We start from the raw sequence: 24592 nt of genomic DNA on the forward strand, positions 1-24592 counted from the left end.
AATACAAATTAGACAGAGCCAGAGGTATTTGTTAAGACTTAATTTTTTAACTTTTGAGTTCAAAAGGCAGACATTTCTTTGTTTTGCATATGGAAAACGTGTATACAATTTTCTTTCATATTAGGAAATGTAATGGGGATGAACAATTTCCTACAGAGGCACCTTTGCCCCGAGGGCAGTAGCTGGAAATTATGATTTAAGGGATATTTCGCCGTTTTCTGCGCCAGTAATGGTGGAAGGAGATCTATAAACAGTGCACACATTACATTACAGCCAGGCATATTGAATGCTGTGCCTGGGCGTGCTGTAATGTATGCATTCCTGGATCATGGATGCATTTGGGGGAAGGGATGGCAAGCTGCCGTGCGTCTGACGTCATGACGCAGGAGCGAGGAGGCGATGAGAGGAAGGTGCAATAAACACACAGGGCGTCTGCGCCTATCTAAGTAGGACAATAAAGTGAAAACGGTATCAATGTTCTAACAATGGATTTGTCAGACATGCTTGTTCTTAAAGTTTTCCTGTTCGTGTATTTACTAAACCACACCCAAGGTGAGTGAGGCGTTTTGAGAGAAAAAGCGTTTCAAGTTGTGTTAAATCCATGAAGCTAAGAGGAGGGCTGGTGTTAGCTCACAGTGGATCAGCAGGGCCTGCTTGTTATGAACAGGACTGCACCCTTTTTGCCGTATTACTTCAAGCTAATAAATCATATATAGCGTAAAAGCTGACTTGGATTCGTGCTGTCGATTGAAATAAACCGGTATTGATTGGTTATTTCTGTGTGTTGTCACCGTTTTTATTGTCAGCTTTGTGTCGGTTTTGTTGTTATCGTGCGGATAGCGCCGACAGCCATTGTTATGAGAAGATGGAGATGCCGACCGGGTGTACGGACCGTTAGCTTTGTGCTAGCTAACACTTTAGCTGCTATCATCACGATTAATGGGAGGAATAAGACATGTAGCTCCTGTCATTATGTTACCTGCACAATGGCAGGGTTTACCATTTTACATGACTGACACGTTTTCGGGATTGCTGGCATCGTTTTTCTTTCTTTCCCTGCTGTCAATGCTTATGCTACTGTCACTATTCTCTATTTTACCTCAACGCTACTGTGTAGATCTATTTCATATTTGAAAAATCTGTATTATTTGTGCACGAAATTGCTCCTACGTAAAATGCTCCATTGAATTGTGATGTACCTGTCGTTATGGCATCCTGCACCTGCTGTATATCCCGCTGCTGTGCTTTTAAATCGTTTACCTGCAAAATAATGAGCTACATATGATTAACATCTTCTTATACAATGTTCATTCAGTTCATTAGGGTCCATATTTCTATTTGGCAATCAGTATACTTTTTATATTAATCTAAATTCCTTGCCAAACTATCAAAAACAGCAGTAACAACTTTTTTAATTTTTTTATTATAGGACTTCCTTTTTATTCAATGCTTATAATACTTTTATTTTCTAGTCCTTGAGAGGTAAATATATTTGAGAATAGGCTTGGCCTTCACTTCTAATTTTCACCTCAATGAAACATTTAATGTTAGCAACTAAATATTTCATACTTCACATGAAAAGAGAAACCAGCTGAAGCCTGGGTTACTTACCCCTGTTTCCTCAATAGTTGAAACACTGAATCCTATAATTTAGGCTCTCTAGAAAGGCATAATTACCTACCAGACGGTACTAATTATACTGTATTTACTGAACATACTTTCTCTATGTTAAGGGGCAAGGATGTGATCTTACAGACTCAATATGCAAAAAAAAAAAACTTACTTTCAATAGGAATTAAATGGCCTTAACAAAATTACTACCTTTGCTCGAAATGGAGTTTGTCAGATTGCTTTTGAGTGTGAAGCATGTGCTGAACGTGTGGGAATTTCTTTCCTTGGAGCCTGCCTCCTACTCCACTGGTGGCAAAATAATGATGCTGGGGGCTGTTGTTAAGCACTGCTTCAATACAGCATTTAAATTACTGAAATATAAATAGCTCAATTTAAACATGCAGACCATACTGATTTGCTGTCGGTCATCTTAATCCTGTGTGTAAAACATCCGCCTGATCTTCTATTTTTAAGGCCCCTAAAGCATCCTAATATATACCCTGCCTCAGTTACCTAGTCTAAAACCTAGCTGTTATACTGTAATGTTGCCTTTAAGATTCAAATAAAACTGTGAAATGTTTGAAAGATATTGTTGAATTAACACACATAACTAACATTGGCATCTGGTAATAATAGTCGATGTAACACTGTGGTATCAAGGCTGTTACAGGCTTATGGAATTGGATGTACGTTTTTTTTTGTTCCTCATCATATGCTTGTTAACACCTTTTCTCTGGCAAACACATGTGTTTTTGTTCATTTTCATCCATATACAACCCAAAGGACTTAAAAAGATTGGAACAGAAATCCTAGGATTGCTGTCTTGTAAACAGATTAGATTTGATCTGAATTCTCTGACATTTAATAAGGCCTGTGTTTTCGTTTTTGAATGCTAAATATGAGGTCCTCCTTTTCTTCCCCAACAGGACACTATAGAAATCCCCTGAACAAGTACATCCGTCACTATGAAGGTCTCACCTACGAAACAGAGCCGGTGCACAGCAATCATCAGAGGGCCAAGAGGGCGTTCTCTCCTGAAGACAAGTTCCTTCATTTAGATTTCCACGCCCATGGAAGGTTGGTCAATTTTCCAGTTCTAAACCTAAAGGGAAATTCAGTCTGGATCTCTGTCTGTCTTTATGTCTCCTCTTTATTCACCTGTCTGTCTGTACATCTGCACAATTATCCCTATTCCTACCTTCTTCATGATTAAAGATGGATGTAAGCTGTAGCAGAGATTTGCAGTGTGATTGACAGTTGTTTACATTTAATCCTGTTTTATTGAATCTCAGACCTGGTCAGGGGCATCACATTTGCTCCATGGTGAGGAAGGGTCAGCCTTGCTTCTGCCTGTGTCGTTTCTATGTGCTCTTTAAAGCTTAACTTATGTATCTCTTTCCAGGATATTACCTAGCATTGGTTTTAAATAATCCAACTTCTAAATTGTGAAGATTGCCTGTTGTGAACTTATCATTTCTAAGCTTGGTAATGTTGGTTGAACAAAAAATCTATTTGCCTAACAGTTCATTTAATAATTTATAAGATTAACCAGCAGAATAATAAATGATTAAAATAATTGTAAGTTGCATCCCTGGTGTGGGTTTGTTCTGATTTCCTGTCACATTTCCCTCCCTTTTTATTGTATAATAAAGTGATTACAGAACAAGTTCAGGGTCACACCAAAAGAGAAAAAACAAAGTAAGACAAGGCTGAACAACAAAAACAAAGGGGACAAGATTTTCCACAGTCTGAATACATGCAGGTCAGGTGAAGTAGAAACTGTTAATGTGTTGGTGTGCATGTTAGCCCTGTAATGGCTCTGGTGTTCCTGTTCACTTGCTACCTGGGTGGGGAAACCCTTTAAGGTATAGAATAGGGCTGCACTATATATCGTGTCATGACGATAATCGCGATATTAAGTAGGCAAATGAACTCAAACACGTCATGTTACAATTCTTTTGCTGCTTGCTACAAAAGGAAAACTCGCGCGGCTCTCATGTCAGGGGTACTTGAGTGAGTGACATGCAGGCTCTGCATGCACAGCAAACCACCGATCACAATCAAATCTCCAAAGCAAACAAACCCGAAAACACTGAATAAAGTAGTTTCATGTGTTTCTCCAGGGCAGTTCGGCGCTGCTAACCGAGCTCGCTCAGCTTGTTGCTCTGATAACTTAAGATCCAGACCTCCGTGACTAAAATCCTTTATCCGGTTAAATATAGTTAGGAAAATACCAATTGTATAGCATTTCAAGTTCAAGAAAGGATGGTTTGCGGACAAAAAAAACTGTCTTTCCTTCAATTCCTGTATTTTTTCATATCGCAATATATATCGCAGGGGGAAAAAAATCGCAATGTCAGTTTTTTCCAATATCGTGCAGCCCTAGTATAGAAGATGGATTGATGAACATATGTAGTTTTTATTATGGTTCTTCCTCCAGCATTTTGCAGAGGTGTTATTGTTTGATGGAAAGTGTCCACACTTCATGACAAAGTCAAGACCATCTGGCTGGGCTTGGCAGAGGCTGCTTCTCGTCCTGCCTGTAGCACGGCCTGCTGTTCCCAAACCGATGCTGCTTAATAGGGACAACAACGCAAAGCGCCGCGCAAGCAAACGCACAGAAGGAAGTGTCTGTTCCTTTGAAAAGCAGAAATGTGCCGGCTTCTTTTTCTTTTGAATTCATGACAAAGCTGGAGACACAACTCCTATTTAATTTGCAGCACCCGATCCACCTTCCCTTTACTTGTACAGTGTAAAAACATGTTCTAAGATGTATATATAACTTACATTTTCTTTTGTGATTTAAGTCATACCAGAAAACAATGGTGGTGCAATGGATTCATTCAGATCACCAGATGTATTTGTAATTAAGTCAAGTTTGACTCTAAATTGTACAAAAACCCTGCTTTCTTGCAGATACTTTGCAGTTAAAAGTCTGAACTACAGAACCGTAACCTTTACAGTATACTAAGAACCAAAAAGAGCACTGTTAGGTGTTACAGGAAATCCTAGGTTTGCTGTAACACCTTTTGTTTCTCTGCTTTGATCAACAAAGAACAGCATTGTTTCAAGATGTCCCATTTCCCCCTCTCTTACAAGATAAGACAGCAGTTTCCCTTCTGCAACAGAAAGCACCTCAGATGTTTTTCTCTGGCAAACCATGCCTTCCCTTTCACCCTTTTTCCCCCTTTAATTTGCATTTTCCTTCTCCTCAAAGACCGGGTGGATATTACTACCTCCCAAAGAGAGGCCAAATTTAGATCCACACCCAAATACAAAGGCTCTCACTGTGTGACATGAATGCAACGGTTTAAAGAAACAAACTTCTTCCAAAATAGATAACGCTGTTGTTACCTCCTTCATTACATTAATTTGCTTTTTTTTTTTCTATTCCCTGAAGTTTAATTTATTTTGATTTCAGGCATTTCAATTTACGGATGAAAAGGGATTCCACCTTGTTTTCTGAAGATTTGAAGGTAGAGGTTTCAGGAGATGAGGTTCCATTTGATACCTCTCATATCTACACCGGAGAGATCTACGGTGAGACTGATCTTGTTTTCTTTAATATACTTGTTTTAATATAAGCTACAGTGATGCTTGATCTTGTGTGAATCCTCTGACACCTTCACCTCTGTAATTTGGATTCCCAGGGGAGAAAGGCACCCTGACTCATGGCTCCATTGTGGATGGTAAGTTTGACGGCTTCATTCAGAGCTACCAAGGCACCTACTACGTGGAGCCTGCTGAGCGATACCTGGAGGACAAAGACGTTCCCTTCCACTCCGTCATCTACCATGAAGACGACATACGTGAGTCCCCTGCAGCCACACAAATACTGACAGGATGTAATCCTCATGTAATTGGATGCACGCATATGTAAATGTGTGATCGGGAAGTGCAAGGTTAGGGCAGCTGAGAGGATGGAGGCAGACTGGTGTGATCGCCCCCCAGGGAGCAGAGAAACCCGCGGTGCTCATTAGCGGAGTAACACGATCCTTCTCTCAGGCTCATTTTAGCACTCTTACCAATGTTGGTACTTATAGTGAGCACTAGGCATACTTCATTTCACTGGCACCCCCTAATTTCACATCATCTGTGTACATATAGTATGTAGCTGAGGGGCAAATTAAACAGAAATGTGAGAGGAATCGCTAATAAGAGCGACAAAGAAAGTAACGGCTCACTTGGCAAAGCTAGGCTCAAGTGGCGTGTAAGCACATCCATTAGCTGATCATGAATAGCAGCAGAAATAGAGAGACTCAGGGGGTTAAGTAGCTAACATTGTCTTCTATAATCCTAACTGTGTTGTGTCTGCCTCTCTCTCTCAGACTACCCGCACAAGTACGGCCCGGAGGGAGGCTGCGCTGATAGCTCCGTGTTTGAAAAGATGAAGAAGTACCAAGCCTCGGCCGTTCGTGAGCCACCCAAGGTGAACTTCACCACACACCACAGTAAAGCCCAACAGACTCTATTAAAGGGATATGAATATCTTCGTCAGGGTCAGAGATAACTATGAATACTCTCTTTAAGTCTCTGTAAGCACTGTGGATATATTGACTTGTGAGAATAGCTTTTGTACTTTCTATTTAAATATGGAATTTATGCAGAAATCATTATGAACACACTGCAGCTAAAATCACAGCCTAAAAAGACCAGACATTATTTATTCATCCCATGTTTAGATGGAATATACACATATATATGTTTTATTTAACTGCCCATTTCCTACTCTCCATCTCCTTTCACCAGGAGCTCCACACGGAGGCGGGCTCTAATGACCCGGTGCTGCTGAGGAAGAAGAGGATGGTTCAGATTGAGAAAAACACCTGCCAGCTGTTCATTCAGACCGACCACCTCTTCTTCAAGTACTACAAGACCCGGGAGGCTGTCATCGCTCAGGTCAATTACTGTCACTCACTTTACACATGCTACTTATCCATATACCTGATACCATAACTGTGCTCTATAAGAGAAGTTAATGTTGGGAAGGGTTAGTTTGTAAAGATACAATAAAAATGTGAAAACATGATGTTATGATTATTTTGCACCAAGCACAGATATTTTAAAGGGAGCTGTTGGTAAAAAGGAGACATTGCTGTTGTTGTAGGTGTAGTTAATTTGTAATTTCTTACTCTTTCAGATCTCCAGTCACGTCAAAGCTATCGATGCTATCTATCAGGGAACAGACTTCATGGGCATTCGCAACATCAGCTTCATGGTGAAAAGGATCAGGGTAAGTCTCAGGCTGATTTTAAGTTTTGATTTCATTTTTAAGCCCCTTTCTCCCTCTGAACTCATCACTATCATCCTATTCTGCAGATCAACACCACCAGTGATGAGAGGGACCGGTCCAACCCGTTCCGCTTCGCTAACATCGGCGTGGAGAAGTTCCTGGAGCTCAACTCGGAGCAGAACCACGACGACTACTGCCTGGCTTATGTCTTCACCGACAGAGACTTTGATGACGGGGTGTTGGGTCTGGCCTGGGTCGGAGCCCCTTCAGGTACTAAAAGACAGTCCTCTATGACCAGGAGCTGCACATAATTGTCTTATTCTTAATAATGCAATATAATTATAATATTCCTTATGCAAGGTTGTGTGCACAATGTCACAAAATACTCACAATCTTGGTTGAATATGGGATTATTCTAAAAAGGAAACAGAGTCATTTAATTGTGTTGTATCTAAATGGCATATTGCAGCAACACCATGAAAAGTGTCAGTGGTATTTGGGATTGCAAATGCTGATTGATTCAGACTGTTATGAGAACCAAGCAGCTTCAAATACCAACTCCGACAATATGCAGATGGGATGATTCCCAAAGGTTTCATTACGGCCCCTTGCCATTTATCCGTTGCACTCTGTAACTCAGATGTTTTCTGTGCTACATTCTTAATTTGAAGTTCTAACGGAGAAATATTGCACTGTTGAAATCTTTAATTTACTTTTGGAGTTTGTGTGTCTTCTGGTGGCAATGAAAAACAATTTAAATGTAATATTTTCTAACAAATCACTGTCATTATGTTGAGAAGTAAGGCATTAAATCATCCGGATTAAAAAATGGTCATGACATTAATCAGATTCTCCCTCTCTAATGAGCTAATGTGATTCATGTTTTGTTGCTCTGGTTTTTAAGAAGTCTTGCTCCAACTTGTGCTTTTCTTTCCCAGGGAGCTCGGGAGGCATCTGTGAAAAAAGCAAGCTGTACTCTGATGGGAAAAAGAAGTCTCTGAACACTGGTATAATCACTGTACAGAACTATGCCTCCCACGTACCTCCAAAAGTCTCCCATATCACTTTCGCACATGAAGTAGGACACAACTTTGGCTCCCCGGTGAGTGACTTAGATGTGCCACTCTTATGCCTGATGGAAATTAATTCATTAGTCTCGCAAACTTTTTTTCCCTTCTGCTTCTTACCCGGTTTTTTTCTCTCGCATTCACAGCATGACTCTGGATCTGAGTGCACTCCAGGAGAATCCAAGAGCCAAGACAAGAAGGAGAAGGGCAATTATATTATGTATGCAAGAGCCACGTCGGGAGACAAGCTCAACAATAATAAGTTCTCCATCTGCAGCGTGCGCAACATCAGCCAGGTGCTGGAGAAGAAGAGGGGAAACTGTTTTGTCGGTACGTTTTACTGTTTTAGTTCTGATCTTGTTTTCCTGTACTAATGTGTTGGGGACATTTTAAACCCAGTGCCCCATTTTCTGATTTCATTCAGGCAACTATCTGGCACCAACATATCGGCTGGTAACAGCTTTGAAAAGCAACCTTGGCGTTAGTCCAGGACTATTTTTAACCACAGTTGTTGGCATGTTGTGGAATTTTTTTGCTTTTAGGATATTTTTGTGTCACACTTAATCCAACTGTCAAATCTGAAGAATAGAATACGTGTAATATTTACTGTATATAGCTTTTGAAAGCTTAGCTTATTTTGCACCTGATGTTTTGTAGCCTCCATCTTGGCGGATGTGACTTGAAAAATATTAGCTTGTGGTGAACGCCTCAACCTTTGACACCTGTTCTGTGTTATGTTGTTGCCTTTCCTCAAACAAACAAAAAAAGGTCTGTTTGAGTTTATTGTTGCATTCAAGGGTCTGTTTCTATTTGAAGAGTTATATTTGTTGCAGCAACACATTGTCCTCAGAACAATATTTGTTTGGCTTTGTAATGAGACCGTTCTCAAACACTTTTATCCTTCAGTGCAAGAAGTCAAACCACGAGACATGTTCCAGTCTTCGGGGACCAGCCTCAATGTTTGTTTTCCTTCCCCAAACAGAGTCTGGTCAGCCCATCTGTGGTAACGGCCTGGTGGAGCCCGGGGAGGAGTGTGACTGTGGCTACAGCGACCAGTGCAGGGACCAGTGTTGCTATGACGCCAACCAGCCTGACAACAAGAAGTGCAAGCTAAAGCCCAACAAAGTCTGCAGGTAGGATTTCGCTTTTGACCATTTTGAAGTTTCATAAGGAAAATCTGGCAGCTCCTTTGTGATCATCGTTCACCAAACCCTTCTCTTTCCCACAGTCCCAGTCAGGGTCCCTGTTGTACCCGAGAGTGCTCCTACAAGGGTCGTAATGAGAAGTGTCGAGAGGAGTCGGAGTGCGCTCACCAGGGCATGTGTAACGGGGTCGGCCCTCAGTGCCCCACATCTGAGCCCAAGGCCAACTTCACGGCCTGCCACGGAGAGACCCAAGTCTGCCTCAACGGGGTGAGTGGCTGCAGACTTCACACCTGGGAGAACCGGTTGTTATAGCAACTTTATTTCCATACCAGTCAGCGTCTGATCTGGCCTGTCCTCATGCTCCTCCCCCGCAGGGCTGCTCCGGATCCATCTGTGAGAAGTACGGGCTGGAGGCCTGCACCTGCGCCAGCCTCGATGGCAAGGATGAGACGGAGCTCTGTCACGTGTGCTGCATGGAGAAGAGTGAGTCATTTACCCTTTTGGCTTTTTTTTAATATAATGTGCTGTCCTTTTCATTTAAATTGAGTTGACTGTCTGTGATTCATCTCCGCAGTGAATCCCAACACGTGCAGCAGCACAGGATCAGAGCGCTTGTCTCGGTTCTTTAATAAGAAAGTGACCACGCTGCCAGCCGGCTCCCCCTGCAACGACTTCAAAGGCTACTGCGACGTGTTCATGAAGTGCCGTCTGGTCGATGCAGACGGCCCGCTGGCCCGGTTGAAGAAGGCCATCTTCAACCCAGAGCTCTATGAAAACATTGCCGAGTGGATTGTGGTGCGTATCAACGTCTTTGATTCTGATTGGACGGTTGGAGGGGTGTTTTTTTTTTTTTTTGACTGTGCTTGATTTGTGCTTGTTTCTCTTCTCCAGGCCCATTGGTGGGCGGTGCTGCTGATGGGCATCGCCCTCATCATGCTCATGGCCGGATTCATCAAGATCTGCAGTGTGCACACTCCGAGCAGTAACCCCAAACTTCCTCCTCCCAAACCTCTTCCAGGTGAGTCCACAGATTTACACACAGAGTTCATTAAACCAGAGGAAATTAAACATTTTATTTATAAATGTTTTGTACATGGTGTGTATTTAACATCTGTTTAAAGTCAATTGAGAACAGTTAACCTGTATGTAGCACCTGCATTTCCACGGCACTGATGTTCATTTACAGTTGTGGGGTTGTTGTACTGAAGGTGTTTTTGATATTGTGTCCATCCCTTGAAAATAAAACGTATTTGTAATTGCATCTGTTTAGTCTTATGCATAGTTAAAAAAGAAACTATGAAAAACAGGCAGTGTAACTGTTAGACACTAAATACTGAAGTGCCAGTAGCTGTTAATGGGTAAAGGATCAAATTGTCAATAAATAAGATCAAATGCTTTGACTCACAAATACAAGTAAGGATACCAATGGTCAGAGAGTTTTGGAAACTCTTTCCTGAGAGCAATTGTAGGTTTCGCCACTCAGCGTTTTAACTTGATGTTTTAAGTAAGGCCAAAATTCAACTCAAGATTGATTCTGACATGTTTGCACAGGATAAAAGGCAGCACTATAATCAGAATAATCGGCCTCACTGTTAGCCCCCTACATGAAAGTGAACAGTCAGTTTGAGTGATTTATTTCACATTTTTCATTCAGTTCTTTCATTTTCTCTGACTGAATCTTTTTCCTCATGCAACACACATTTGAGGTTTTGTATGAAAGGCTTTCAAATGACAGACCTCGAGTCTCAGGAGTTTAGAAACATCTTCTTTATTGCCATACTAGCGAATGTGAGAAAATTACCCAACTGTGGGTTTGTGCTGTCAAAGGAAAGACGTAGAAGGTAATTAAAAAGAAAATGGGGTCAAACCGTACAATTTAGAGCTTCAGCAAACATTAGAGCTTACTATGCTCCCGTCTCATCATCTGACATGCCTCCAAAATGATTAGCGTACTTTCTGACACAGACAGCGAGGCAATTTCACTTGACTCATCTCTCACAATGTGACATGCAACGAACTCACACGATGGTTGTTACTGCAGTGCAGGCATCAGGAGTGTCAGTAGGAGCAATTTTAGCTTGGAGTAAACGCACAAAAACTCCTTTTGCAACCAGCAGATTCTGCGGAAAACGGAGATCATTCTGGCCTCTCCAGGGGCCTCATTTATAAAGCCTTGCGTATGATTGGCGTGGGAAGTTTGCTTACATAGGACAAAGCAAATAAATACGCACCGACACTTTCCGATTCATAAAAGACTGCGTACCGGCACAGGACTTGCGTACGGCACATCCTACGCCGGTTTCCCTTTTTATAAATCACAATCAACTCGAAATGCGGCGCAGCTTTTGCGGGCTTCACGTAACGCCCATATTTGCCTATAAATAGTCAAAGAAACGCCCATTCATTCATTCATTGTGACTGACTGCATGAAGAAGATCGCAGGAAATGACGACAGAACAGCTAAAAAAGACATCTCACACCGTGTCAGATTTTGGTTATTGTGGGGAGGTCGAGATAAATCATATTGTTTGGTGGATGCAGTTTGAACCAGAGTAGCAGCATGGAGGTCGGATCGTCACCAAAATAAATAAATAAGTGGTCCGAAAAAGGTTAATGACAAAAAAAATACACATAGCCTAACCTTCCTCAGGCAGTGTGTTTGTCCCGGGGACAGGAGACACCCCCTTGATGAGAAACTGTAAGAAATGATCGGGGAATCCCTCCGGAGTGGAGTCATGACGACTGGATCTGAATTATTTTTTTGTTTTTGGTGGTTTGTGTTCCAGCTGTCGATCAGCAACTATATATCCATAATCCACCAGTTAAAGGAAATACAACTAATGTGTTGTGTTAGTTTCCATACCTCCTGTGTTTTACGAGCGACTTATCAAGTAGGCTATTGGCGAACGGCATAAAACATGATTAAACATGATAGTATATAAAACCATGCTCGTATCTATACAACCTATAGAAATGCAAAACGGCGTCAGTTTAAAGTAATTATATCCTTCTGTTTACCGCATCATTTATGAGAATACATTTCTTAACAAGAACATAATCGAGGGGTGATCAATAACATTTCCGTATTTATTTATTTCTCCAAGTTATGTTTTTGTGTGCACTTAAGATTGGCTTTAATCAATTTGTGAAAAGGAATTCTTCATATTTGATAAATGAGAGGTAACATTCTATTTATGGTATTATTTCCACATATTTCTCTCCATTCTTCCTTCTGCCAACGGTGTCGCAGTTTCTCGTCTCTCCCGTTGTTGTGCTTAGTGCGTACGCATGGGTTAGAGTTTGCGTGGAGGACCGCACATTTTCCCGTCAAGTTTGTTTTTTATAAATCGTAAACATTGCGTAGAAACTGGCGTACGCCATCTTTTGAGCGTACGCACCGTTTATAAATGAGGCCCCAGGTCATGTTCTTGCAGATGAATTTCATCTGTTGCCATCAGGGCGTAGATATGCTCTACCTGCTCTTAAGACACATCGCTTTTCTAAATCATTCATCCCCTCTGCACTGAAACGTTTAAATTCTTGATAGGTTTTTTAACTTGATTATTTATTTACTTATTTATTGTGATGCTATGAACTATTTATCGTGTAAATTGGAATGATCCACATCCAGGCCCCCGGGGGTATCTGTGTGCTTTCTTCCTGCACATGACATAATCTGCTCATAACCAATTGCCCCTTGCAGGATTAATAAAGTGGTTGATTGATAGATAAAATCTGTCTTCTAACGAGCTCACATTACTGCCTTTCCCCCCCCCCCCGACAGGCACTCTGAAGCGGCGGCGAGCGCAGCAGCAGGCTAACGCCCAGGTGCAGAACCAGTCCCAGCACCCGCACGGCCACCAGCATGGGGGGGGGCAGCGGCAGCCCCCCCGGCAGCCCCAGCGCCAGGCACAGCCGCAGAGGAACCACCGCCAGCCCAGAGAGAACTATCAGATGGGCCAGATGAGACGCTGAGACCCCGCCCCCCCCCTCCCCCCCCCCCCCCCCAATGCCTTGGCTCCTCCTTGTGCCTACAGTGGGAAAACAAAAGCGTCACTCCATCCAAAGAAAAAGCCTGACATGGTTGTTAGTCGTCATCATATCCTCCATTTACAGACAAAAACAGACACGCGTGAAAAAGAGAACACAACTATCTAGCAACTCGATTGGCTCTTTGAGGAGTGGACTCGACCATCAGCCATTTCCAATGCAGTGCGATCAAGCATCCTTTTCCACCTTTTATTTTTCTTCTGTTTAAGGAGTGCCAAGGAGTTAAGGAATCATGTGTAGCTTTAGTACATTCTGTGATGTGTTTTTTGTTTTATTGCAACGTCTTCTTGAGTGACACGCCCGTGGCTGCTGGTGAATTGTTCCGTGATTTTTCTTTTTTTTTCCGCCATTCTAGCCAGGAATGAGAGACACTCGGTGGGGATTTGCGGCACTTTTGTGATTTACACATGTCAAACGGCAAAAGACACAGGCTCCGGTCTCTCGTGCAGACCGCCTTCTGCATGTGACTGTACATATTTAGTGTATCATAAGTGAAAACAAACTATTTCTTCTACTGTAAATGTGTAATTCTTCACTTTTCTTTTATTCTTCGGTTAGTGCTCTCAGGACTCTTAACACGTAAATGAAGGAATGATGGTTGTGAAGAGTTCCTTGGACGTTGCTGTTGAGGATTTGGCGCCATCAAGTTCTCTTCGCAGTCGTCCAATCAGGTGGATCTCTTTCACTTTCGTTAGATTGATAGATTTCCAATTTGGGTCACCATATCCCACTTTTCAGGCCTTCTTTGTTCAAGGTCCCTTTTTTCATCTTTTTTTTAGTTTTTTGTATTGTCTTGCTAACATCATGTTTTGCTCATGTTGTGGAACAAGCCGAATGAGGTGAAGAGTCATGGGAACAGAAAGGGAGGATCACCTTTTATTGTCTTTACCGAATTGTTTTTGATGAATAATGAAATAACCACTAACTGAAGCTGAGGACGATTCTACCTGCTCAGATATGAAGACGAGGGAGAGGCTGCTGTGGCTTAGTTTAGAAGTGAGAGTGTATCATGTTACAGAGTTAGTTTACATGAGTGTGGAAATAAATTGAAAAACGACTCCGGTGTGGATGTTCAAAAAAAATGTGAGATCAAATCATTCTATTATTCTTCAGATAGCCAATCTAAGAATTTGTCAATGTGGGCATGCAGACACATTTATTAAATGTGACTTTTAATTGACCAAGGTCTGTAATACTTGTATGTCACGCAACACTATTTCCTTTGACAGCTATTAATGTGAGTCTTAAAACCAGTGGAAGGCGCCGTGTAACGCAGCAGTTTTGTCGCACTACTCACACATCTCCTCAGTGTGGTCACTAGTTTCACAAGAGGCAAGCTGCTGCTTTTTATTTCTTATTTAAACTCACCTGCAGTTTACTCCCGCTCAGATTTCATTACGGACTGAATCCCCTTAAGAGCTCATGAGTGCCGGCCTCCATTTACATCAGTGTGCTATAAAACTTTAAACAGCTGATCTTTTGTGCACAGGTTTTGTAAAAACACCGTTTTCAGGAGCCAGTGAAAATGGAAAGCAAGAAGGAGAGGTGATGGGTTGTTGTTGGACTTTCAGACCTCAGGTGTTTCCATCCAACCTTAGTGCGGCACAGCATGAGGGGCAAATGACAACATGATTATACTAAGCAAAAAATATTTGATATTTTGTGCAAAATGTCATGTTTTACTTGCCGATAAAACATTTCTCCCACCAAATAGGATGTGGCGAGTGGGTGAAAGGTTAGCTATAGACATATTTTGCATAATATGTGTGGCAAAGGACATTTATTGCTCTGACTTTATTTTACCCTAGCAGTATAATTTTGAATTGCATGCAATACTAATCACAACTAATATCTTGCAACACTGTCCTGATGGTTGTAACATTCACACATGTGCTCTGGAGGGGACATATTAATAACGTGTCTCACGGTTTGACGCGGCAGATGAACTAGGCAGGTCTGCGGTCGCTATAACGTCTCATGTCTGTACAAAGTGGAGCTCTTTTTAAATTTCATCTACATGTAAACTTGTACAGTACTTCGAAAATGTGCATTTCATTTGAAAATGGAAAAATTACATTTTGATACATCAGTTTGATTTTTTGTATTCTAATTCCAGAGTAAGTTGTTCAAAGATGTTCATATGTGACAAACTTTCCTCTCTAAGTTATTTATGTTCTTATATGTGCTAATTGAACTGGAGTTTGCTTTTCTCCACCATCATCAGTGGTAAAAACAATTCAGGGTGATGGAGTAAATGTTACATTCTCATTTCTGTCTTTGTTCTCCTGTGGCATGGTTTGGGTAGAAGAGCAGAAGAATAATGCCTGTAAATTTACTTTCTTTTTAATTTCGTAGTCTTGGTAAAGTTTTTAGATAAACGTGCACTGAAAATGTCCAAATTGAGTTGAAATGTTGTAGGTGATGTAGGCCGAAAGAACACGATTAAAAAGTAATACTACTGTCTGATTTTAATGTTCACTGTGTTTTATACAGTATCGGAATTTTTTGTTCACTTTGAACATTTTTACTAAAAAAAAATTTCAAATTGTATTGTGCAAAGAGATGTAATTTTTGGAGTACTTGAAATGCATTAATTAAAAGACTCGTTCAAAAATAAAATAGACCCCTGTTTACTGTCCGTAATGTGTGCTCTGTTTTTCTATTTTAATTTGTAGTATATGCTGAGGATTAATTCAGAGGAGTTTAAAATGGCACAGATTTTACAAATGGAAATCAGTTTTTTTTTGTTTTCGTTCAGTTATAAATGTCATCTGAATCTCGTGGTGATTTCAGTGGAGTTGTTTCAGATTGTGCTTGTGATCTAAAACGCAAAGTCTGCAACCTTTACTATTGTACATTCAACTTGTTTTTGTAACATAATGTATGAATGATTCTAGCTGACAATGTTTTCTCAAAATAAATAGAAAAAATGCATCAAATGTTTATAAAACCAAGGGTCAGATTTATAACATCCTCCTGTTTTGTTCATAAAGTTTTCCGTGTGACCAACGAGGATTTGGATTACACGTTTCTTTTTTGATCCTTAGATTGACCATACAAAGGGATATATCATGAGTTATATTGAATTTCAATTACATAATATTGACCTGCAACTTGTTATTAAAGGCAAGGCAAGTTTATTTATATAGCACCTTTCAACACAAGGTAATTCAAAGTGCTTTACCAAAATGAAAAACATTAAGAAAATGGCATTTAAAAACTGTCATTAAAAAGCAAAGATAATGAAATAAACATTAAAAGAACAAATTCATGAATAAAAGTTACAGTGCAGTTTAAGATATGAATATATCAATTAAAAGCAGGCCAAAGGCGGGATGGATCATCCTCATATTGGATTTTGTCATTATACTTCTTGCATTATAAAGAAGTCTGAGGTTTAAAGAAGCGATTTGAGGATAAGACCCCTTCTTCCCTTTTATCTTTCAATTTAGTATCTGATGAATAATGTTTGCCTTATAATCTAGCCCTCTCAATACTGTTGCACTTTTGAATAATAATAATAGGTTAAATTTGTATAGCGCCTTTCAAGGGACCAAAGGCTGATTAAACTTATTGACGGCTTTTCCGGGAGTGATGACGTTCACTGCATTGGAAAGTGTATGTCCGATCCTGGGAGCACGCATTTGCACATGCAGTGGAAAGTGGCCAGCCATTGATTTTCAATGCGGATCCTCAGCTGTGTCAACCACAACAAGTTGACGTTCAATATTTTCTAGATAATGCAGGCGGTGAGTTGTATTGCAATATCTACAAACTCAGATATATACAAAACATGTCTCTGAAGTGTTTGGCTCGAAATACCAAACAGATCATTGCAGCATCCCATAATCCTCTCTGTTTCAGCCCTGTTTCAAAAGTGCTGATTCTCTGTCTGTTACTTCAGATGAAAATAAGGAGCCACTCCCCACGCCCCTCTGAGAGATATTTGGTTAAAAAGAACACAATGGTGCTCTAGGAGGAGATTCAGGTGATAAGGTGGGGGGGGGGGTTACCTTGGTTGGTTATTGGCTAATGGTTACACAAGCCAAAACATCGTTATGACATAAAGTGGCCAAAATCTGATCAGCTCATTTTCAGACTGGTTTTTGTATAAATGGATCAGGACAAAAAGTGAGCGAATCTCAGAGGGGACGCATGTTTATGTATAAAAGACATAGAAAATGGATTTTGCATAATCGGTGACCTTTAAACTGATGCACCATTCCATTTTCTCTTACCTCTCCAAGCTGATGTCCCTGTGTGCCTTTAAACAATGACCCTGCAGAGAGGACAATGGGACTGCTCTGTGTTTCTGCTGTTAGAGTTTCAGCTCGGTGCGAGGAGCTGACGCCACACACAGAGGAGCGAGCAGCACCTTTTGTCTCTCCTTGCAGTGACAAAGCATCATTGTAAAAACAGGCACCCAGGGGCGTCACCCGCACTGAACTGAGTGACACTCGCTTCAACACTCAGCTGACCCTGAACACACCATCATACAATATAACTACCAGTTCAGTGTCCAGCCTCACATAATGCTCACTAGATTCTCAAAGCACAGATATTTAACAAATTATAATTTAACCAATAATTATGTGTCCATTGATGTATTTACTTTTAGTAACAATTGAGAAATAGTTTTAGGTATACTTGTTCATTTCCAGATGTTTTGTAATGGATTAAAAAGTGGAATAATTGCAAGTATAAAGTTGTATAAAAACAATCTCAGAAGTACATTAAATGTATAGTTAATACAGGCAACAGAGTGAAGGCAAGTTCACAGAACAACACATTATAAATCGTACTTGAGGTCATTTAAGGTAACATTAGCTAGAAACGGAATTCCTTGGGCTGAACTTATTTGGTGTGTTCATATGATTTCACAAAGACAAGAAAATGCTATTTAACAGACCCAGTTCTCAGCAGACTCTGTGGGATTTTCTCACAGTACTTTTTACAGCGGCAGAATCAGCATCCCACATCATCCAAACCCTTGGTAAGGTGTGAGATGAGAGATGTGCTCCATGTATACAATCGTGCAATGTATACACGACATGGACAATAATGAGATTTCTACTTTGACCCTCAGGCTAAACGCGTCGTGCAGCTCGCTAATTCCTTAAATTAATTTGATCAAGTACTGCCTAAGTGCAATTTTGAGGCCCTTCTAGTCTACTTGTGTATTTCGATCTTGTGCCGCTATCAATCTCAACTCCATTTAAGAGATACATGTTGTGGTTTAGCTCCATTTTATATAACACTTTCTATTATTATGATTTAATACAAAGAACACATGACAAGCCTCTAAAATATAAAGATTTAAATAAACAGCTGTAGAACTTAAAGATACGTGGACAGTGCATCTGCAATAATAATCCACTATGTTAATAAAACAACACATGGACTGCTAAGTAAATACTTCTACTTGTGATACTTTAAGTACATTTTTCTGTGAATACTTCTGTTCCTCCACTTAATTCATGTTTCACTGTGCGTTACTTCACTTGGCTTTCACTGTGCACTATAATAATTGTGACACTTAGTAGTTGTTTCAAATTCTTTGATTTAAAGGGGCCCTACCATGCTAATTTTCAGTTTCATATTTGTATTTTGTGGCTTTACAGTAAGATGTGTACATGCTTTAATGTTCAAAAAGCTATTTATTTTTCTCTCTTTTCACCCTCTGTCTGAAATCAGAGCCCAGTCTTCTCTGATTGGTTAGCTGGCCTATCACATACAATGTGTTGAAGCAATAGAAGCGTTAGTGGTACATAGTGATGTCACTGTGTTACATAAGAACACAAAGGAGTCCAATAGAGGCATTTCAGGCGCGGGGGGGAGAGAAACTCCCTCTGGGGCAAACACAGGGATTTTAGCCTTTGCAGACCATTTACATGCAGAACAAATTATATAACATACTCCAGGAAAGGGAAAACCCCAACAAGCATACTAGGACCTTTTTAAAGGACCTCACATTCTCTGTTTTAAGGTGGGAAGACATCTTATTCATGCTCCAGTTGGAAAGTTGTACAAGCAAATATGTGCTTTTTAGATTTAGATGCTTTTTTTGTGGATGACAGGAAGATTTATAATGTGTTATATGTATCCGCATTCCTTATATAACTTCAAAATCAGAGGTACCGCCTAGAGTTCGACTTCAAAACAGACATCTCACTGTGACTCAAATCCTCTTTAATATGTACAAGGACATTAACTGGAGTTATCAGCTAATACAGGCAATACTAATAAAGGCATAATGCACTGGGCTGACACTGAGAGGTGTAATCATCCTCTGCAATCATAACTAAAAACAAATGATCCATCTCTCGTGTGGGTCCAATAATAGTTGAAGGTGTTTACACTAATAGACTAATAAATGTACTGCTGGTGAGGTTTCCTGCACAGATTCATGCCTGCCGTTACTGTCCTCTCTCCCTTTATGACACAAGCCGACATAACAATCTAAGGGACGTTTGACAAGGTAATGGTGTAAATGCTGAGATGGGAATTACATAAACAAATTGTCAGCTTTACTGCAGTTTTCAGTGATCCCTGAAGTGAAATATCTGTTATGAAATTGATATTTGTCGAAACTTTAATGTAGACAAAACAACACAGATCAAAACACAATAATTAAGAAAGCATAGAAGGGAGGATTCCTCTTGGTTTGCAAAAGAAGAAAACAATAATAAGTTAGAACAACAGAAAACAAAAGTAGATATACAGAGAATAACAACACAACCACTGGTGTAAACAGGGAGCAAAACTAAAAGGAGATTGACAGGGATATACATCTACTAGTTCAGTATCAGATGTATAGTTTATCCAAATAAAGGGTCTAATATCTATAATACAGTATTTACAACATGTGTATGTTAACAATGTGAAGCCCACAGGACTGAGATCTATGTGCTTATGAAACATAAAACATAAAAAGTTATATTTCAGAGGAGACAGTCCAGTATTTGGTGTGGACACAGAGGAAACCTCCGTACAGATGGACGCTGAGTGCAGATTAATTTGACCAGAAAGTCCTGAAAGTCTTTTTGTTTTTAGCTCATGGTGATCATCTCATATTTGTCCTTGATGCTGTTCCCCTCATCATCCTCTTCCTCCTCTTCCTCCTCTTCCTCCTCCACCTCGTGGGTCGGCTCGGGCTCGGCGCGGGGGTGGTGCAGCTCGATGAACGCATAGTAGACGACGGCGGCGACCACCCCCCCCACCATGGGCCCCACCACAGGGATCCACCACCAGTGGTTTCCGGTGCTGCGGTGGGAAAAGGAAAAAAAGTTAAATAAATCTGTGGCAGTCAGAGGCCACTGCAGGTCAGGGGCCACACCGGATCATTCACAACCATCGACTTCCTGTCAAGCGCATGTGACGTTATGTAACACCGTGCTTCGTGTCAGCAGCTCGCATGTTCATCAGTAGACAGGGTGACAGCTCATAAACGATAGATATACAATTATTAACTGTCTCCTGTAACAAACTCTCAAATGTAATTTTGGGCTAAATTAAGTTCAAATCTATTTCTTTAAAAAACATAACTTACTTATTACACCTATATACAAATTACATCCTGGTTAAGTTTGACAACCAAACCAACAATACAAACAGATAAACATCATATTACAGCAAAAAACTTATCTCTCTCAAAAAGAGCAATTCACAAAATGCCATTATAGACATCATGCATACTATTTAGTCTATATAGTCTATATGCTTACTCAAAAACTATTTAGTTAATATAAATATGTGGGTTTATAAAATGATAGGTGTTCCCTAGAGATGTAACATATTTTATACAATTTTTTTATATTTCTTATTTATACTTTTTTTCTTTTAAAGAATTATCTCATATGGCTTTTCCTTAATTCATAAATGTAATACGTTTTAAAATAAAGGCATACAAAATAACATGAAAAATGTATGTGTGCGTGCATGTTTTTGTTATGTGAAGGGGTTTCCATTTATAATTACTTTTGTTGAGTGGCTGTGTGTTTGCTTGTATATTACTGTGGTCTCATATGTATGCAGTGATGCTACCAATGTTCTATTCATGTGTATATTTTCAGATGTTGTCTTTAAAAGTGTAATGAAATTAGCTACACAAATACAATTGCCACTCTAACTAACATAAGGCTCTTAGGGTCTGTACACAGTTACCTGAAGACCTCCATCCCCCATCCTGCTACGGCTGTGAAGAGCCGGGGGCCCAGGTCTCTGGCGGGGTTCAGGGGGTACCCACAGTTCAGCCCCATGGACACACCGATGGCCATGATGATCAGACCGATGGCCAGCGGCTCCACGCCTTTAGGAGCTCCGATGTTCCCGTCGTCAATGATAGCCAAAATACACAGCACCAGCATGCCCGTCCCCACCACCTGCAGGAGAGGAATGGCACTCGTTTGGTCAACTGGAAATTAGGCAGGTCAGGGATAAAAACAGAAGTAGTATTTTATGTAATTCTGTTTCTTTGTTACTTTAGTTGAAGTGTTTTGCCTTCTCCTATTCCTACTACTGTTTTTTGAGAACTCTTGGTAGAAAAATGCGTGAATGTCTTTGTTAACATATCATATATTTCATAACAATTGTGTTGGTTTTAAATAATATTTGTAGAGATAATGTGTATAAGTTTTAGGCTGTATTGGGAACACTGTTATCACATTTGCCACATTTCTGTTTGCCATGTATATAAATGTTATGTTCATAAATGTTGTATGTGACGGGCCTACGGATGGAAATTAGCTCAAAGCTAAAATCCGGCTCATTTACATTTGAAAGCATTATTTTGTTTAAAATGTTCATTGATGTGCACTGTCCCGGTTCAAATAAACGATTAAATAAATAAATAATAAAATGTGTTTAGCACATGATTCCCTCTGTAATATTAATCATTTAATCTTGATGGTTGAATAAAATATGGTTTTAACTAATATTTATATTTAGTTAGCACAACCTTTACAGCACAACTGATTTTCAAAAGTTAATACTAATATGATCGCTCTGCACAATCACACTGATAAGACTTATCTCAGTGGTTCACCTGATGGGTTTTCATCAGTTTTGAGCTGTTAGATGTGTTATCTGTGGATCGCTTCACACACTAATGGTGTTAAGTAAATAATTGACCTTCCAGATAAGGCCAGGAAATGGCAGGAAATGGCAGGAAATGGGTAATTAGCCCCAAAACTGAAGCAAAAGAGGGGGTGTTCTCTGATTAAAGGGGGCAATCAATTTTGCATTGGCTACACTGGCCAGACTTTGTTGAATTAGAGCCTGAATTTGAGCCTTAATGCACAACAGAGCGGACGTCAATGTTGCCACTGACGTCACGGTGACCAGATCTCACCTGATCGATGAAGCCGCCGAGGACCGTCAGGTGTCTCGCAGGGTAGGAAGCAAAAATGTGGCCTGTTGCATTGATTCCTGTGACTGACAGAATCCCACTGGTGAAGTCCATGAAAGCATCTGTGAGGGGATAATCAGACATTAGTTGTGCAAAGGAATACACTTATATCTCACATTGATGACGCTTTTTACTCATACAAAGTGGTATGGTGTAATATTCATGTTAAAGGAATAAAGTTGAGCTGTATTCACCATAGTATAATCCAAAGACTGCAGCAGCTCCAGCAAAAGCACCAAGAAACTGAGCAAGGACGTAGAAGGGGAACTTCCAGATCTTCAGTTTGCCCAGAATCACCATGGCCAGGGAAACAGCAGGGTTCACATGGCCCCCTGGGAGCAAGACAAAGCAGAGGGTGAGAGAGGGATGCAGCGGGTGGGGGTCGTCTGGCATGATACCCTCTCCATCATTAGTGAGGCTGTCACATTTACGAGGGGCAGCAGAAGGGGAGCGGCCCCCCTGGGCGGTGCAGGGTTTTGTTATGTATGTATTGTTCACGAGCAAAGAGGCCGAATAATGGATCACTTATTTAAAATTCAAAGTAGAAAACAAAAGGGAGTATTACTCAGTTCCTTTTTTATTTCAGGCTGTGCTCCCATCCTGACAGATTTTACATTTTAAAATGTTGCCTGTCAGTGATTTGTCTGCATGAATTTAATTTTATTGTGTTAATGTGAAAAAGCCCTCAAAACTCACCTATTCACTCTTGCTCTCAAATTTTAATCTTCTACCCCCTTGCCTCTTTAACTCCCTTTTAACTTAGTCCAGGACTTTTTTATTTATTTGTCATTATTTCCTTTATTTACTTGTAAAACGTCTCTGAGCACCAGGAACAGTGCTATATAAATACCTTGTATTATTATTATTGTTATTATAAATTGGAAGTAGCTGCAGCTCAGATGAGGCGAGCGGGGTCGTTCGGGCTGAGTCTGGTGAACGGAGCCTGTGATCGATGCAGTTTGCAGGACATTCAGTGCCCAGGGTTATGTATGACCCCGGAGAGGCTGTGCACTCGCACTAACAAATCAATGGTCAGTGCACATTCATTGGATCTGCGCAGAGCTGGCACGTTCCTGCTGACACTGGAGTCGTAGAGGTGGCACATGGCTGGACAGGAAGCCATAACGTTATATCATTACAGACTGCAAGCCTCATGAGTAACAGTGTTTTCATTACAGGCGAGCTGTGTATGGTTATTTGTAGGTTCTGGCACAGGTCGTTTTTGTAATAACTATGAATTATTTTAATGCAGTCTGCGGCGCTAAACAGTAGATTAAATGCAGCAAATAAGCTGAATGTGCAAACAACAAATTAACAATATAATTAAAGCTGATATTATTTTCCAGTAAATTTGACAGGATGCCAATAAACAGGATGCCAATAATAGTCTTGACTCAAGAAAATCCATTAACAGTTATTTATTTATTTCTCTTGCACATGCATTTAAAAAAAAAAATCTATTGCACGTGTGGTGGATGTTGTTTAATAAGTTGTACTTGATTGGAAATAAACAATTAGGTGCAGAGGTTCCTACAGCCACATTAAACCACCTTACCTGACACTCCACCGGCCACGTACGCCGCCATCATCAGGCCCACGGAGAAGCCGATGTGGACGGTGAGAGGCTCGCCCAGGGTGTTTCGACTGAGGACGGTCTGAGCGACTGAGCCACAGCCGAACAACTGACGAGGAAGAGGAGAACAGACTGTCACTAACATCATAAAGAACAAGGAGATTTCTGCAGTCTGGAGTTCTAAACTATACTGAAGAAAGCATATAAACAACTTCTCAGACTTGACACAACTTATAAAGCAAACCATTTTTGCACTTTTGACAATATTTAGATTTCTAACATGAGAAAAACAAAATGTTGTAAATAAAATGATACTTACAACCAAGACAAATGTCCCCAGGAATTCTGCCAGGAATTCCTTGAATATTCCATGTTTGAGAGCACAGCGTTGCCTCATGCTTTTCTTCTGTTTTTTCTCCATGTGTCCCTGTGCCAATCCCCGTTACAACTACCAGATGTCGAGCAGTGTGAACCTCTGGAGCTGTCAGATCTCCACCTCTGGCCGAC

At 40.5% G+C, this 24592-nt stretch overlaps 2 protein-coding genes across 2 annotated transcripts; one reads left to right on the forward strand and one right to left on the reverse strand.

The window, feature by feature from the left end:
- Positions 1–284: 284 nt before the first annotated feature.
- LOC117491647 (disintegrin and metalloproteinase domain-containing protein 10-like) lies at positions 285–13056 on the forward strand. Its single transcript, XM_034141726.1, has 16 exons — positions 285–552; positions 2538–2688; positions 5033–5151; positions 5262–5420; positions 5940–6040; positions 6361–6510; positions 6752–6844; positions 6931–7114; positions 7783–7946; positions 8058–8241; positions 8894–9044; positions 9140–9323; positions 9431–9539; positions 9631–9851; positions 9948–10074; positions 12841–13056. The coding sequence occupies exons 1-16, from the start codon at positions 486–488 to the stop codon at positions 13029–13031; spliced, it is 2355 nt and encodes a 784-aa protein (XP_033997617.1). The 5' UTR covers positions 285–485; the 3' UTR covers positions 13032–13056.
- A 6628-nt stretch (positions 13057–19684) lies between these two features.
- Positions 19685–24506, reverse strand: LOC117491723 (aquaporin-9-like). The gene is made up of 6 exons (XM_034141815.1): positions 24405–24506; positions 24068–24194; positions 22707–22844; positions 22456–22574; positions 21270–21487; positions 19685–20369 (listed from the first exon to the last, which is right to left on the reverse strand). Exons 1-6 carry the CDS (start codon positions 24504–24506, stop codon positions 20156–20158), a joined length of 918 nt encoding a protein of 305 aa, XP_033997706.1. The 3' UTR covers positions 19685–20155.
- Between the last annotated feature and the right edge of the window lie 86 nt (positions 24507–24592).

Source organism: Trematomus bernacchii, unplaced genomic scaffold, assembly GCF_902827165.1.
Source record: "Trematomus bernacchii unplaced genomic scaffold, fTreBer1.1, whole genome shotgun sequence".
NCBI classification, from domain to species: domain Eukaryota; kingdom Metazoa; phylum Chordata; class Actinopteri; order Perciformes; family Nototheniidae; genus Trematomus; species Trematomus bernacchii.